This window comes from Chanodichthys erythropterus, chromosome 16, assembly GCF_024489055.1.
Source record: "Chanodichthys erythropterus isolate Z2021 chromosome 16, ASM2448905v1, whole genome shotgun sequence".
NCBI classification, from domain to species: Eukaryota; Metazoa; Chordata; class Actinopteri; order Cypriniformes; family Xenocyprididae; genus Chanodichthys; species Chanodichthys erythropterus.
In genome coordinates this window covers 38,795,625-38,813,622 of record NC_090236.1, presented here as the reverse complement: position 1 = coordinate 38,813,622, position 17,998 = coordinate 38,795,625, and the positions used below count along the sequence as shown (strand labels likewise).

Genomic DNA, 17,998 nt, shown 5'->3' with positions numbered 1-17,998 from the left:
AGTGCCAGACTAACAGCCTGAGGGCGGAAGTGGGCGGAGCCAATTTATCTCCGTAGGCATCGCTCCATTTGGAGCATTTTAAAGTTTAAAACCATGTTAATGTGAAATATTGTATTAAAACGATCTAACTGAAATTATAGATATAGATTCACATTGTGTTAATAGCTTAATCATATACACAATCACGTTAAGATATATATATATAGCCTATGTGTGTATTAAAATCCCCTTGTAACCTTTTAATATTTTAAAAGTTCATAAATTTGTTTTATGTCTTAAATGATTAACTGAATATAAATTGAACACAACAAAGCTTAAACACTAAAATCGATAAACATTTATTAATTTGTCATAAAATAAAATAAAAAGCATTTCAGAATGAATCATTGTTTTTCATAATATATAATACGCATTACACGGTTGTACACTAGAATGCATGAATTAAACACATTCAGATCCATCAAACCCAAAAACAAAAGATATTTATTTAATTTTAATAAAATGTACTAAAATGTAAGAGCAAAAGCATTATATAGCCACTAGCTGTGCTTTGCTCTAAAAAAATACAAAATCAAACTAAATTGAGTGTAGATTGAACAGCAGGTACATGATGACAAATTAAATCTAAAAAAATAAACTTTTTTTGTAAAATGTCCATATCATCCTTAATTTGAAAGCAAAACACTAAAGGCTCTTTGGCCAGTTGTCTGTCATCATCTGTTTCAGCCTGTGAAAGTTCTTGTTCCTGGTCTTTTTCTTTCAATATCAGAAAGCACAGCTCTTCCACTAAACCCGTAAAGACCTTTGATTGTTGTGCCGCGCAGAAGTCTTCTGTGATCCGTGGTTCCTTCATGAGAGAAGGGTATAAACAAATGGGATGAGATGTTAAAAGTGTATTTAACAACACTTTGTGTTGTAGTCAGGATGCAGCACAGCATGTATAATAAAGTTTTGACATTCTGTTTTTCTCATGTTTATATATTGAAGACTTAAATCATACTCTGTCACCAATGAAATTAATCAGTTATGTTCAGTATAATTTTTTTTTTTTTTTTTTTTTTTAAAAGGCAAGCAATTCACATGGCTTTTCACGCTACATTTAACCCCGGGTTATCGTCGTCCTAAACACCACTTTTAACCGTGGGTAAAGTAACGCTCCACATATTGCTTGTATATTTACATGCTTTTGACAGTCACAGAAACACTGTGCATTGTATATAAATAGAAAATTCAGCATTGTAAATAAAAAAAAAAAAACAAATGCTGACAGAAAATGCAACAATTGCAGAGCAGAAAATACTGTTTAATTCTTTTATAGTCTGAAATGTTCATTCAGGATAAACTTGATCTATATGTAATGAGGAAGTTGACTATATGTAATGAGGATGTGCAATGCCTAAGCATTTATGAAAACATATTGTGTGCTTTGTTCATCCAATCAGTGACACTGACACTGCAAATAAGGATGTTAACCAGGGTTTAGTAATGTACAGTGCATATGAATACTCAGGATTAATTGTTAACCTCAGGTAAATGATGATCAGTGTGAAACGTGAATCAAGATAACCCAGGATTCTGTTTACCTGGGGTTAACAATCACCCAGGGTTAACTATTTAAAGTATGAAAAGCCCTCATATATGTTTTTCATTCTAATGAAAAGAGAAGTTCATACATTTTTAAAAACTTTTAACTTTTCCTTTTTTTTTGCTTACCATTAACATGAAGATCCCACACAGCCGGTCAACTGTTTCTAAAACAATAAAATATTATTAAGTTATTCCTGAAAAGATGTGACAGATATAACACACCATCTGTATAAGTAGCTTATGTGTTTATGAAAGTCTTATAAAACTAACCTTGTTTTTGATCAGCTTCTCTTGTTCTGGGGTGATTCTGCTTGTCAATTTACTGCATTGCAAAATCAAAGAAAAACTTAGATATATAACCATAAAAATTGCATAAAAGAAACAAGTTTCATTCTTCTAAAGTCAAAATTACTACTTACTTCATTGCAAAAACAACATTTTAAATTCAGAATACAAAAGAAACGTTCATACCTCCATGAACGACAGTTTTTTTTAAGTGAATTTGAAGCTGTGCATTCAACCTGTGCCGTCTGGTCGGTTTAAGAGCACTGGGCAGTGGAAGTTGTTGCAGCACGTTTTGCATCGCTGTAAATGAAGTAAAGCGGAGCATCTCCCGATACTAATATGCCTCTAAAATCCACAAAAACACTGATCAGTATAGTAAAATGTAACCAATTAAATAAAATACAGTACCAACAACAAGTAAAATAACAAACCATGAATATGTAAACACCCAGGTGAAAAAATACTATAGTAAATACTATAGTGTTTTTGAACCATACTGTATTTACAACACTAATGAATGCTACATAATACTATAATATTAACTATAGTGAACTGATAAACTAGTATAAATAGTATACTTTAGTTTTTACTACAGTAAACTGTAGTGTATATTGTAGTATAATATACCCTAAAATTGTAGAAAACTTAGTACAATATTGGGTAAAGTAATTTGTTTATATTATTATAGCTGCCATATTATCACAGCAACTATAGAATTACCACAATAAATTAATTCAAGTATTTATAGTACTATAGTATGGTTCAAAAACACTATAGTATTTACTATAAATGACTATAGTATTTATTCACCTGGGCGCAAGCAACGTGAGACGATTTGTAAAATATCAAAAGACGTGATAAAGTGACTTTGAAGCCCATTTACAAAATATCTGAGTCATGTTAAGTGTTAACGATCGAATAAATACACAACACATAAACGTGATCGATTAAAAGCACAACACAAAGAAACTTTTTACCGTGTTCGCTTCTTCCGCCATGATTGTTTGCTTGTTTGTCGTCAACTCCGCCCACATCCAACGTGAGACTATTACTCCGCCCACTTCCGCCCTCAGGCTGTTAGTCTGGCGCTGTCGTCCTCAGACTGTCATGACGTATGGTTCTGCGGTTCTGCAGTTGGTTATTATTGATTTCAGGGGCTTCAATTCTCCCATCTTCTGTCAAATCTGTGATTAACTCAGCACCCTTATATGCTTAATGAGTAATTGACTGTAAGCTCATAATGTCATAGCAGAATAACATACACCACAGATTGAAGTATATACCCAGCAAACACAAAACGTTTTTACAACTTTTCACAACGTTGTATTTTGGTTGCAATTAGGTAATGTTGTAGTACAACGTTTTAAAAACGTTTTAAAAACGTTTTTTAAAATAAAAAAATAATGTAACCAAAATAAAACGTTTTAAAAACGTTGTGAAAATACCAAGCTGGTATGTTTTCTTTAAGTAGTCAAAAAAACGTTAATATCACGTTTGTCTACTACGAAAACGAAACTATACCAAATTGCAACTTTTGGGAGACGTTTTATTCAGGTGTTAAAATAACGTAATCTGCACGTTGGAATACGACGTTTAAAAAACGTCATGACAGTACCAAAATACAACCATGTCAAAACAAAGACTATGCTAGGGCCAAAACACATACATTCTGTTTTTTTATTATTATTTGTTGTGCAATAGCCTATAGCCTACTTTTATTTGTACACCACGTTGATCATTTCTGGTATATAAAACATATGTTTTCTTTAGTCAAAAAGAAAAAAAGAAAAGAAAAAGAAAACTTAAGTATTCTAAAGCTATATTATATTATATTATATTATATTAACCCCCCCCCCCCCATATTCAAATCCATCAGTTACAATCCCCCCCCCCAATATTTCAACATGAAAATCACAGTAGATCTATACTAAAATATGTATAATTCATTTATTTTGTAACAATAATTTTGTTTATAATCGAATATGTGTTTGTCATAATAAATTAGTAAAAAAAATACCCCCCTCCATTGAACCGATTGGTAACGCCCAACCAATGCGCATCGCATTTTCACCAAAAAAACGCCAGTGGCGCTCTACTGTTTGAATGAATGAGAGCGGGTAGCACCAAAAAAGAAGAGAACCGCTGCCCAGCCGACTATATTAAACTTCTGTTCAAAGAGGGACGTTAAAAAGAATAAAGCATGTACTGAGAAGGAGGTATGAAAACATTGTAATAGTTAAGTACACTCCACATATATTTTAGCTAGCTAATCCATTGCAATTTAGCCATAACTATCAGTGTAACTGTAACCAATTACTAAAACAGCCATCTATTTTGTTACTTCATTTTTCAATAGCGTCTTATCAGTGACAAAAGTATTCAAATCGGTGTTTGTTTTCTTCCTTAATTAATCTGATTTTTGAATGAATTGGCTGAATGAACGATTTAAGTAGCTCACTCATTAAAACGTCGAATCGCTGCCACCTACTGGCGGTTTCAATATATAACATTATTTATTTTTAGAATCACTCCGTTATGTTAGAATTTGATGAATAGTTATATTCCATAAAGTTATGATAGATAGATAGATAGATAGATAGATAGATAGATAGATAGATAGATAGATGATAGATAGAGAAGAAATAAATTATCCAATAACGCTACACATAAAACAGATTTTTTTTTTATTATTAAAAAAAAACAAAAAACAGGCAGCATACCAACGCTCAACCCCCCCAATGTTGAAACCAAATCTACGCCCTTGACTCCATCAGTAGTCTATTGTTTTAACGCTGTAATGTAAACGATAGCTGCTTAACTTTTGACATGTTTAATTGGCGTGCGCATTTAACATTTCGAGTCCCGTGAGCAATCGGATTGGAGTCACCATGGAAACGGGGCGGCAACCAGGCGGCAACTCAACCAACTGACAAGTGTCAAGCAAGAGCACGACCGTCTGTCACTGTTATTTTCACTGCTTTCAGGTAAGTTTAGTGCCTAAAATTACACAAATAATACATACAACTGTTCTTGACACGTTCATACATGTAATTGACAAGCTTCTGTTGAATATTTTCTTCATAGAAAAGGTTTGTTGTCTTTGGAAAAAGATCGTTAGAATCTCAACCGTTAGGCTAACTTTAAGAGGTAGACTAACTTGACATAAACTCTTATTTATGAAAGTTTGGGCTTTTAATCACATTTTATGTGTAGATTAGAGGTTTTGATAGTTTTGTAAATGATTTTCTGGCAATTTGTCAATGGATGATTAGAAAATATAACTTAAAAGTATGCGGTGTACTGTTAATCGGTGACGTCACTTATATGGAGCGTGAAAATGGGGTGAAACTAACGTTATTTCAAACATGTTTTGATATTTCATGGTAAATAAATATTGATTAAAATTGCACTGTGATTTCAGGAGCGTCAGATATATGAATAATTTATATTTATTGCGTCCAAACATAATTAAGTGACATTGTATGAGGAATACTAAATAAGTAAAGCTACAAATGTAAATGCTGGCATCTTAAGACTTTTTTTTACACACACACACACACACACACACACACACACACACACACACACACACACACACACACACACACACACACACACACACACACACACACACACACACACACACACAGACAAACACACATAGCCTATATATAAATATATATGTATATATATATATATATACACATATATGTATATATATATATACACATATATATACACACATATATATGTTCTGTATATTATTCTTTCTCATTTCTGCATTTCACCTCTATTCTATTTTTTTTTTTTTTTTTTAATAAACCTGACATTGAATACTACATTTTGTTGGCCCTGTGACAACTTGTTTATGTTCCTAGATTCTTCCATGTTAAAGTTTGATCAAAAGTTTATCAAGTATTCAAAAAATTCATCAAATATTTTTTGAGTCCTCTATGGCCATCTTGTTTAACTCTGCATTGAGGACACTTGGTATAGAGTTAGCAACCTACAGTAAGGTCCAACATAATTCAAAATGAGACAGATGATAATAAAAAAAGTACTGAGCATTGTGAATGTAAGAGCCTCACATTATATTAATAACAATCATTGTTGGTGTGTGAATTGCATTTCAGGGCAGTTTGTGAAGACGAGATGCTGTGACAACCTGGACAGAAGTCAGTTCCAGATCCACCTTCAACACCAGACTTCTCATATGGATTGCTGTATACTAGCATATTATTATTCGCTTCAGAATTGGGTGCATGCAGACAAATGTTTATAACATTCTTTCTTTCTGGTGTTGTGTCGAATTCTGTGACCTACCAAATCATATGACTATAGGCACTGCATTGACCTAATCTGACTAAACCTAACCCTAATCCTACCCTTTTGATAATTAACCATGGTTTTACTATAGTAAAATCTTGTTGTTGTTTTTTTTTTTGTTGTTGTTGTTTTTTTGACGTATTGATTACCATTTGTATAATCACACAAATACCATAGTTAAAACTGTTTTTCTAGCAGAACCATGGTTCATTTGTGGTAACCATGGAATTACTACAATGACTATATTTTTTGCTTTTAATCATGGTAAAACCATGATAAATTTCCATAACCTACACCTTATAACCTACTAGGGTCACATAATTTAGTGGGTTACAGAATTCGGCATTATAACTGTTTGGATCAGCAATTAAAGGGTTAGTTCAACCAAAAATGAAAATAATATCATTAATTACTAACCCTTGTGTCAGTCTACACCCGTTAGACCTTCGTTGATCTTCGGAACACAAATTAAGATATTTTTGCTGAAATCTGATGGCTCAGTGAGGCCTCCATTGCCAGCAAGTTAAAGGATTAGTTCACTTTTTGAATGACAATGTCCTAATAATTTACTCACCCCATGTCATCCAAGATGTTCATGTCTTTCTTTCTTTGGTCAAAAAGAAATTAAGGTTTTTGATGAAAACATTCCAGGATTATTCTCCTATGGACTTCAGTGGACTCCAGACGATTGAAGGTCAAAATTACAGTTTCAGTGCAACTTAAAAGGCTTTCAGTGATACCAGACAAGGAATAAGGGTCTTATCAAGCAAAACGATCAGCCGTTTTTTTAAGTAAAGCTTTCATTGCGAGTGCTTTCATGTTCCGTATTCTTCTAATGCTGTATATCCAATGCCTTCCCTATTCTACGTACGGAAAAAAACTGAACTGGTGCCGGTTCGTTCCGTAAGTTGAATAGTGAAGGCGTATGACATAAATAGTAAGCTTTATGAAGAATACACAACACAGGAGCACTCGCAAGGCGATCATTTGTGTTTATAAATCATATACAGTTTTTTTTTTTTTTTTTTTTTCGAAAATGACTGATCGTTTCACTAGATAAGATTCTTATTCCTTGTCTGGTATCATTTAAAGCCCTTTAAGCTGCACTGAAACTGTAATTTTGACTTTCAACCATCTGGGATCCATTGAAGACCACTATAAGGAGAATAATCCTGGAATGTTTTCATCAAAAACCTTCATTTCTTTTCGACTGAAGAAAGAAAGACATGAACATCTTGGATGACATGGGGTGACTAAATTATCAGGACATTGTCATTCAGAAAGTGAACTAATCCTTTAATTTACACTTTCAGTGCCCAGAGAGTTACTAAAACGTTTAAAACAGTACAGCGGGCCTACTAATATTAGTATTGGGTCTTAATATTGTAGAACAGCACAAGGGTGAGTAATAATATTGACATAATTTTCATTTTTGGGTTTACTATGTCATTAAGACAGCTCCTAGCTGCCACCTACTGGCATAACAATGTAACCTGCAATGAAAGCGCTGAAAAATCGAGAAATCGCTAACATAGTTTCTCAAAATCAGGTATTTATTGAACAATAAACTTCTTATTTAATATATATTATTTAAGTTCCGATGCCTATATATTTGTAATTTGTGTTGAAAAAAATCCTTAAAATATAAGCATTAGTTTTACTGCAAACAAGTGATTAAAATATAATTATTATAATCGCAATAAAATAATTTGTATCTATTTAAAATGAAATACTTTACAATTTACAAATTAAATGTTTTTTTCTTCTGTAAAAACATCTGTCCTCTGAAATTTCTTGGAATTTGTTAATGACCCCATATTTAAATTCGCCAGTAATGGCATAATTTTCATGTGTTTTATTTATTTACATATTTACCTTTTTTTCCATATCATGTTACTTTTTTTACATTTTGTGAATAAATATGAGTGACAAAATTTGTGTGTAGTATAAATTATTAGGCCTACATATATGTTAATGTAGGCTTATACAATGGACAACAACCAGAGGTCTGCTCTACAGGTAAGGTAGTGCAATGTAAAAAAAGTTCTGTTGAATATTCAGATTTACAGAAATGTTGTAAACTGACATAATAGCTTATGATGAATTATAAAGAAATATAAAATACACCACTTAATGTATTTATCTTACCATACATTTATGTTTTATATATTTGTTTTATATGGTTTTAGTCATTTTATCTGGAAAGATAACACTAAAAAAAACATTTTGATGGCAGCATATGAAGTACTAGTTTGGACGTGTCAAGTACGTTTTTAAAACGTTGCAAGGAGACATTCAGACGTGATAAAAACGTTATAAAGACTTTTCTGCAATGTTGTGAAAAAACGTATTTATAACGTAAAAAAAACCCGACATCTGTCGTATTAAATACGTCCGATTAAAACGTTATCACGACCTTTTCACAACGTGAAAAAAACGTTTTTACAACGTTATTGTGTTTGCTGGGTAATTAACTATTGACTAATTATAATATTAAATTAGACACCAAATCCAAATCCTTTTAAAGTCTACACTACACTTCTGCTTTTTACAGTCGATTGCATAGCCTTTCAAAATGTCTTTGTACTGTTTTTAAGTGACACAAGCGCTTATCAAAGTGCCGTCTGTTGTTGTTTTCTCCTCCTTTTCTTTTGTGACTGTGGAACAAGCGAGGACACTGCAGCTCACATATCTGAAATCGAGTTGTAATGGCAAGATTATTGCATTTCATGCTCAGCAGACACGACTGTGATAGGATACAATGCACTGCAACCTTTGATGCAGTGGGAATAGATATAAATATCAGGGTTGTCGAGTCGCATGACTTGGACTTGAGTCTGAAATTTGATGACTCCATTTTATATAATTAAAAAAGACTTTTGATTTGACTTAGACAATACAGATATGGATAAGACCAGTTTTTTTTTTATATCTAACTAGTCATGTCAACTCTTCTATCTACCAAATAGGCAAGTGCTTTTATAAATGAGCAGAGATTATAATAGTAGTCTTAACTGCAGTTTCTTAATGATAAGAGAAATTGTACTAATAGAGACTTTACTGAGACCAGCACAGATTTACAGCACAAACTTATAAAATTGCTATAAGAAAGGGGGAATGAGTTGAAGATAATATAAAAAAAGAAATAACGAAATGGCATGAAGTACAACACCGATGTGTGTGTGCGTGTGTGTTTTATGTTAGCCGTTGCTATTAAAATAATTACACTCTTAGATCCTTCAATGCTATATACATTATTATATGTTGAATGTATTTGTCATATTTGAAGAGCAGAATCTATCAGCATGCAAGATCAAAACTATCCATGTTATGATATTAAACAGGTTATTTTTACAGGTTTATGTATATGTCAGTTGTGCTTTAAAGCTGAAATCAAAACAAAACTAGAAAAAAACAAAGCTTTTCTTCCGGGAATGAACACGTCACAATATTCCTCATTTAAATAATTCCCACCCATGACATATGGAAAATAAAGGGGCGGGGCCTGGTTTAGTTAGATAGTTAGTTAGTAGTGTGTTGAAACTGGAGGTTATGGTAAGGGGCGGGACATTTCCCAAACATGCTTGAAGTGCTTGACCAATCACAACACACTGCTCCAGCTGACCAATCAGAGCACAGTGTGCTTTTCAGAAGGCGGGGCTTCATAGAGACAGGAACTAAACAGAGCGTTACTGACAGACTGGGAAATGAGGAGCTGCAACAATGGAGAATATGAGCAAAATAATGTGTTTTTTGACATTAATTTCATATACATGATTTTCATTGATTTTCTTTGCTTCATGTTATAGAGAGAGGTGTAATTTTCCTTCCATTGCTCTTTTATGCTCAGATGTTTTGTTTTTTGACATGAACTGTGACGTTTCTTGTTTTGTTCTGGGTGACTGATGTATTAATATCCACCAAATGAAAGAAAATAGAGTTTTCATACAAGATGACACATCACATCATCTTTCTTCACTTTTATGACAGACTGAACGGACACATTAAAAGCGTATATGAGCTTTCAATATTAGTGTCTTGAAAACATAAAAACATTTTTCCACCTGAACAAGCATCCGACATGTTTAAATGTGATAAACTGCGGTATAAAAGTTGCTTATTTCATTGTGAAACATTAGTTTCATTACTTCAGAGCATGGCTCGCTCATCCCTTGCCTGCTTTACATGAGGATTTTATCCTGTTTGTTCCAATTATAAATGCATGTTATTAAACACGACAAAAATATTATTCTTTCAAAAGCAGCATGTATGTCTTGTACACGTCCTAGTATAAATCATGCAGTAAGAACGGCCCCTCAGAGGAGGAATGCGCTGAGATTGTGTGCATAGGGTGAAAGTGCGGGAGGGAAAATATTACAGTTGGAACATTTTCCCATAAAAATGTTTGATGGAATTCAGAGCAGCCACAGAACGATTCAGACAATCTCAACCCTGCCCCTTTAGAAAGTCTATCTCTGCACACACGTTTGGTTGTGCACAGCGAGAGAAAGAGCTTTGTTAAAATCTCCAAATACACTTGCTGAAACTTTAATTTACCATTGTTATTATATAGATATAAAAGGCTGAAGAAAGATGATTGTATGTTTTGAAAAGGCTGAAAGAATGGGGGTTTTGGGTGCATGTAAAATCATCTTTTGTCACACTGTGTATGTCAGATTAGGTGGTGTTTTCTGAGCGCGGTGAAGACAGCGTATTCACTCACAGGACTGCAGTCCGCCAGCTGATCAATCTGAAACCAATTAACAGACATCATCTCCTGTCTGCTCCATTCTGAGCTCTTTCTGAACATCTCTATCAGTGGCTGCTCAGTATGTAGCTATGTTTCAATCAAAAACTAATTTAACTTACGCACAAAATTGGAATATGGCATAAAACATTTGTGAATAAAGCACCGTTTCCATCCAGTGAGTCGAAGAGAACAAAATTGTAACTTCCTGATAAACTGGCACTAAAGAAAGTGCAGTAAGAAAAGCCACTGTATAAAATAATTTCGTATATAATAAATGATTTGCATCTCAGGGCACGCTCTTGCTTCTGGAGGTGAATGCCGGCTGTTTGACAACGCAGTTCTGGGAGGGAATTAAACTGAATCACTTTGACAACAGACTTTCTCAGGCATTTCAGAACAAACAAAACAGCATTTCAGATGATTAGTCCAGTTATGCCATCCCATCGCAAACCTGTCTTTTTTTTTTTTTTTTGATGCGCATTAAGAAATTTATTCAGAAAATGTGTTTCCATCATAGTTTATTCACATGTTTTCTTATCAGATAAAAAGTTTATATGACTCAATTGAGTGCAAATGTTTGTTTTTTTTTAATTCATGTGCAATTTGGTGTTTCCATCTAGCATTTTTGTTATGCAATATCCAAAAAGGTGCATAAAAATGGGTGGATGGAAACAGCTAGTGTCATTCAGATATTATTACTGTTTTTCTTATTATTTTGAATTATTTTTCATTTTTTTAGTTAAAGTTTTGGTGACACTTTATTTTGATAATCAACTTTATGCATTCTTCTAACTAAAAGTAACTTTGTCAACTAACTCTCATTAGAGTTTTAGTAGACTGTGAGGTTTGGGTTAGTAGAAATAAGTTGACATGTAGTTGCAAAGCTACTTGTAGTCTGTAGTGAACTACTGAAATTAAAGGGTAAATTCACCCAAAAATGAAATTTCTGTCATTAATCACTCACCCTCATGTCGTTCCACACCCGTAAGACCTTCTTTCATCTTCAGAATACAAATTAAGATATTTTTGAGGAAATGGCTCAGTGAGGCCTGCATTGCCAGCAATGACACCAAACTTTTCAAAATCCAGAAAGCTTCTACAAACATATTTAAAACAGTTCATGTGACTACAGTGAAACGTCATTATTTTGTTTTTTTGCCGCACGTTTTTTCTCTTTCTGGATCTTGAGAAGTTCGGTGACATTGCTGACAATAGAGGCCTCACTGAGCCATCGGATTTAATCAAAAATATCTTAATTTGTGTTCTGAAGATGAACGAAGGTCTTACAGGTGTGGAACGACATGAGTAATAAATGACATCATTTTTGGGTGAACTAACCCTTTAAGTGTTACCAAAGTTTTAGTAAATTTGTTGAAGTGTGAATAGTGAAATGGGACACACCTAGAGTTGTTCTCAAAATAACATTAGTAACAGTAGTATTTATGACTGTAGTGTGTGAATCTTTCATACGCTGTGCTGGATTGTGTTGTTTTCATAGCTGGAATGCCTTAGGTTGGTATAATAAATGTAGTCAGGTCGACTCATTCATATTAAACTGTTTATTATTGTATGAATATCACAGTGGTGGCTTTAATGAAAAAGATGAACAAAAGAGTCTTTAAAAGGAAACATGCTGGAGATAACTAATAAGACTGAATAGCATCACCACATAAATCATTGATGATACCGGACGATGAACTGAGAAAACACAGGGCTCAAATACATGGAGAAAGTTATCAACAGGTGTGGGAACTGACTGACAACAAGGGAAACTAACTAGAAACTCAGGCAGGTAAAACAGGAACGAAACACAGTAAAAACGAAACCAAAACAGACTAAATGCTGACAATGTAGTTGTACATTTTTTAGCTGATTCAGATGCACAGTTTACGTTTCAATTGGATTTTAGGAAAATTCATTCCACTGAGACGGCTTTTTTAAAAGTGTTAAATGTTCTCTTACACACCGACTCTGGGTATTGTGTAGCACTGGTAGTTTTAGACTCAAGCGCCACCTTTGATACTGTAAACCTGTTTGTCCCTCTTGGCACAGGCAGTGGGCATGAGTGGTTCTGCCCTCAGCTGGTTTCAATCATATCTTACAAACAGGAGTTTTTCAGTCAATATTGGGCGATTTCTCTCTGGCTCTGTCCCTCTGACCTGTTGTGTCCCCCAAGGTCCTACTCTTGGTCCCATATTATTCTCTCTCTGAATGCTTCCACTTGGTTCTGTCTATCTGGTATAAGTTACAATTGTTACACAGACGACACACAAATATATCTTCCTTTGAAACATACAAATGGTTTAGACCCTGTGGTCCTTGCCTCTGATATTAAAGCATGGATGTTCTTACATTTCTAAAGTCTGAATGAGAGTAAAACACAGATTGTGGTTTTTACCCCTTCTGATGCCCAGAGCATACTGAACTTAAATCTTTGTGTTTTAGCATCTCATGTTAGGCCTTATGTGAACAATCTAATGGACAGCACATTAAAGCTGGATAGACAGGTTAATCAGGTGATAAAATCAAGTTTCTGCCAAATATGAGTCCTGGTAAAAATGAAGTCCTTTCCCTCTTTTAATCATTTTGAAAGAGTTATCCATGCTTTTATCACCACTAGGCTTGACTATTGCAACTCTCTCTCTCTATCTGGGGATTAGTCAATCTTCTTTAAATCGACTTCAGATGGTTCAAAATGCAGCTGCTACAGTTTTAACATGAGCTCAAAAGCGTGAGCGTATCACCCCTGTCTATGGTCACTGCGCTGGTTACCTGTGTGCCACAGAATTGATTTTAAAGTGCTTTTATTGGTTTTTAAACTTTAAATGGTTTAGCACCCCAAGACCTCTCTGACCTGTTGATACACCACCAATCACTGAGAGCTCTAGATCTGCCAATCAGAGGATCTTACACTCTGAAAAATGCTGGGTTAAAAACAACCCAAGTTGGGTTGAAAATGACAAACCCAGCGGTTGGGTTAAATGTTTGCCAACCTGCTGGGTAGTTGTATTTAACTCAACTATTGTTTAAAAATTACTGTATTGCTTAATTAAAATGAACCCAAAGCATGTTGGAAATGAACATTTATTAATGTTCAATGAATAATTAATAAACAATAAACATTTATTAAATTGCTTATTCATAAATTTATATTAATAAACTATTAAAGCTTATTAATAAACATTCACCTTTTGTCTATTATTGTTGCCTCTAATTGCATCTGGTTTTTAATTTCCCAACTATTTTGGGTTCATTTTAAGCTAGTCATATAGTTGGTTTAAATAAAACTACCCAGCAGGTTGGGCAAACATTTAACCCAACCGCTGGGTTTGTCCATTTTCAACCCAACTTGGGTTGTTTTTAACCCAGCATTTTTTAGAGTGTAGTGTTCCCTAAAACCAGACTAAAGTCTAGGGGCGATCGGGCATTTGCTGTAGCTGCTCCGAGACTCTGGAACAGCCTACATATTCAAATCAAAACTGCTCCCACATGATCTATGTTTACATGAAATTTAAAATCATTTTTATTTGATCTGACTTATAACCCATGATGTGTAGCACAAAACAGACTGTGACTGGCATCCATGAGTGTAAAGTTGTGGTTTGGTGTCACTTTGACAAGAAGCTTAAGTATAAAAATAATGTAATATTGGTAACACTTTATTTAACAGGGTCCTTGTTACATGTAGTAATAACAACAGTAAATTATCCATATTTACATGCAACTAACCCTAAACCAAGCCCTAACCCTATAGTAAGTACATTTAGTTTATTAACATTAATCAGTACTTATTTGTGTAATTACACTGTAATACACCTTGAAATAAAGTGTAACCGATTTTTACTATCATTTAGTGGAGACTACAATGCAAAAAAAGATTTTTCATAGCTGTAAATAAAAGAGTGATTATTGCAATAGATTATAGATATATTATATATATCTTCCAAGGGGTTTTTTCCCTCCTAGGACTTTTTTCCCAGTGCTAGCACGCTGGGTTTTTCTCCTAGGGGGTTTTTTCCACCCCTGGGAGTCAGCCGACATTGGCTTAATGTAGCACCATCTTGTATATGTTACATATTACCACGCTTGTTTGTACAGCTTATTTTTAACCACTTCCCTTTTTTCTGTGCTTCTAATATGTAAAGCTGCTTTGAAACAATTACCAATTGTAAAAGCGCTATATAAATAAATTTGACTTGACTTGACTTGACTTGACAATAGCTTTACAAGAAAATACTGTTGAATTATTTCTGCTTCAAAATGTCACGTTTAATTCAGTCCATTCCTTTGTAATTATTTGTGAAATTTCTGATTGTGAATTCCTACAGCATTTTTTTTTTTTCAGTGTAAAACACTGGTGAAATATGACATCAAATAACTGTTGACCTAATCCTGATCTTTCTCTTTGGTTTAGCGGCGAAGCCTACGGAGAAGGAGGAGGTGCCAACCGTCGCGGGAAAGGTTGACGCAGAAAAAGGAACAAAGAAGAAGGATAAAGACGGCAAAAAGGAAGGCAAGGGTGCGAAAGAGGGCAAAGAAGGGAAGGGAGAGGAGAAGGAGGAAGCCACGAAGAAGAAGGGGGAAAAGGGAGAGAAAGGAGCATCAAAGAAAGAGACGTCAGATGGAGGGAAAGGTAAAAAGGGAGGTGGAGAAGAAAAAGGAGGGAAAGGAGGTGGAGCCAAAGGCAGTGAAGCCAAGAAGCCTGCAAAGAAATGAACATCTAGTCACCTTAATGGTGTGTGCTAAACTTCCATTAGCCATTTTATAATTGATTTTTCTAAGAAGATTTGTAAATGTACATTTACAGTTTGTTTATTTCATTGTAAATTGTAAATATGGACAATAAATGTTTCTCTGTTAATTATACATTTTTCATTTATTTCTTATTCACATGATACACACGATCAGCACTAAATAATACAACACTGGTGTACTTAGAAAAGTTATTTTGCATTTATGTAACATATAAACAACAACAACAACAACAACAATGTCAAATTTTCATTCTTTAAAGGAGTATTTTCTCCGAAAAATTCAAATGTGCTTCTATGGTGCTTGTTTGGAGCTCGACATTGAAGAAACGGTAGACAAAAGACAAAAAAAAAACAAAAATATTCCTTGTTGCAATGTGTCAGATACACTTTTCTAATGATGACATGAAGAATGATGGGTAATAAAATGTACAGGAGTAAAGCAGAGATGGACAGTCATTCAAAGCAGTAAAAATAAGATCATTTTCTTCATTGATCGATCTGTTCTCTGTACAAGACACCTCAATCCTGAAGATCTGAGCTACACCCACCATTCCCAATCAATCGCTGTTCATCTAAAACAAACAGCCTGAGCTGCTGTTGAGGACCAGGACACATAACAAGTGCAAACATAGATGGCATTTTATAAATAAGACTGAATTTAATGGTAAAAAAAGACATTTTCTTCCTCAAATTCAAGTTCAAACATGTTATATAGAGAAAAGCAGAATGCATAAGTATATTTATTTATAAATACAGTAAAGGTCTGAATGTATCGACAAGCAAAATCATCCGGTAACACTTTACTTAAAGCTTTTATGTATAATGCATTATAAAAGTAATCATAATGTACATTATAATGCATTATATCTTTTCATAAATAAGTGTAACCAAAGTTAAAATGCATATTCACAGATCCCTTGTTACATCTGAAATTGGTTATTTGTCGTGTTTTAATGCATTACACTTTCTAAAGGTGTATTATAAAGCATTACAATTACACAATAGGTTACAATTATTCATGAGATCATATATATGCATTATAATTTTTTGTTTGGAAATTTGAATTTAAACTTTTTTGAATTTCAGCATATGTACTGCTGTTTATTGATCTGCCAGCATATGAATTACTGCCCTTTCATAGTCATATTACATTCCAGAATATATGCAGAGGAACACATTGAGCTCATAACTGGATGGACCTGTTCATTATTATGTAAACACAATATGAATGTTTATATATGGAGTAACAAAAAGCAGCATTAGATTACACATAACAGACCATGAGCCTCAAAAACTGTAATACTGACCAACAGATGATGGCTTCATGAACAATCCCCATACACACATAACAAACCCTGTTTGTTCTTCCTTATGGCTGTAAAAAAAAAAAAAAAAAAATGAAATGATAGTAATTTGGCATCTGATGATTTTCATCTTCCCGTATACAGTAATATATGACAAACATTATGAAGTGATTGACTGAGGCAGTGGAGTGAAGCGTACGTATAATAGAGACTTTTCAGGATGAAATCTATATGCGACACATACGACTCATTCATTATACGATAATGATGAAAGTGAAGTTCGGGTGTTTTTCTGTAAACAGCTCTAATGATGCTTTTAACGCTGAGCAATAATTCCTAGAAAACTCTTAGAGTGCAGATCATGATGCTGCGAATCGATTTACTCATTTCCAAGAATGTGTGTTTATTATATATATTTGTTTATGGCCTGACACTCGAAATATAGTCTAAACAGGACACAAAATAACAAACACAAAATGAAAGGTATTCTGGGTGCTGACAAAGGATATATTGCAAGGCATTATAATAACGTTCATTAATATGTCATGATAAAATGCTCAACAAATCAATATTTGCTCCGCATTTAATTATATTTAAATTTTAATTTCTGTTGAATGCAAATGGTAAGGGTCTGTTATATAATGTTATATAATTATTGTTCATACATGGGGTTGGAGATGTGGACGCACACTTTACCTTTTAATATTAAATGCCTGTTAATAACTCGTCCTCTTTTGACGTGAACACCTCATATCATTTGGCTTGTTAATAAGAGCGTTTTATACGTGATCTGACTAAATAACAAAGGTTCGGATTATAGAGATTTTGTATCGGACCAGTAAACCCTATCAAACACCCTAGCAACACCTTAGCAACCACTCAGAACAACTTAGCAACCATTCTGACATCCACTAACAACATTTGGGTTTGAGCAAATCCAGTTTTTATAAATATTATTATAGACGGTATTATGATAAATCTGCTATAATAGA

At 33.8% G+C, this 17,998-nt stretch overlaps 1 protein-coding gene and 1 long non-coding RNA gene across 2 annotated transcripts in view; one reads left to right on the top strand and one right to left on the bottom strand.

The window, feature by feature from the left end:
- The window catches only part of tmie (transmembrane inner ear), a 49,875-nt gene extending 34,211 nt beyond the window's left edge, over positions 1 to 15,664 (top strand). The window contains exon 4 of the mRNA XM_067364092.1: positions 15,363 to 15,664. Within this exon, the coding sequence (XP_067220193.1) occupies positions 15,363 to 15,664 (302 nt within the window). The remainder of the gene's footprint in view (positions 1 to 15,362) is intronic.
- Positions 27 to 3,004, bottom strand: LOC137002569 (uncharacterized). Its single transcript, XR_010891889.1, has 5 exons — positions 2,850 to 3,004; positions 2,059 to 2,217; positions 1,858 to 1,909; positions 1,714 to 1,751; positions 27 to 847 (listed from the first exon to the last, which is right to left on the bottom strand). It is a non-coding gene; the product is annotated as an uncharacterized lncRNA (long non-coding RNA).
- Positions 15,665 to 17,998: the final 2,334 nt, after the last annotated feature.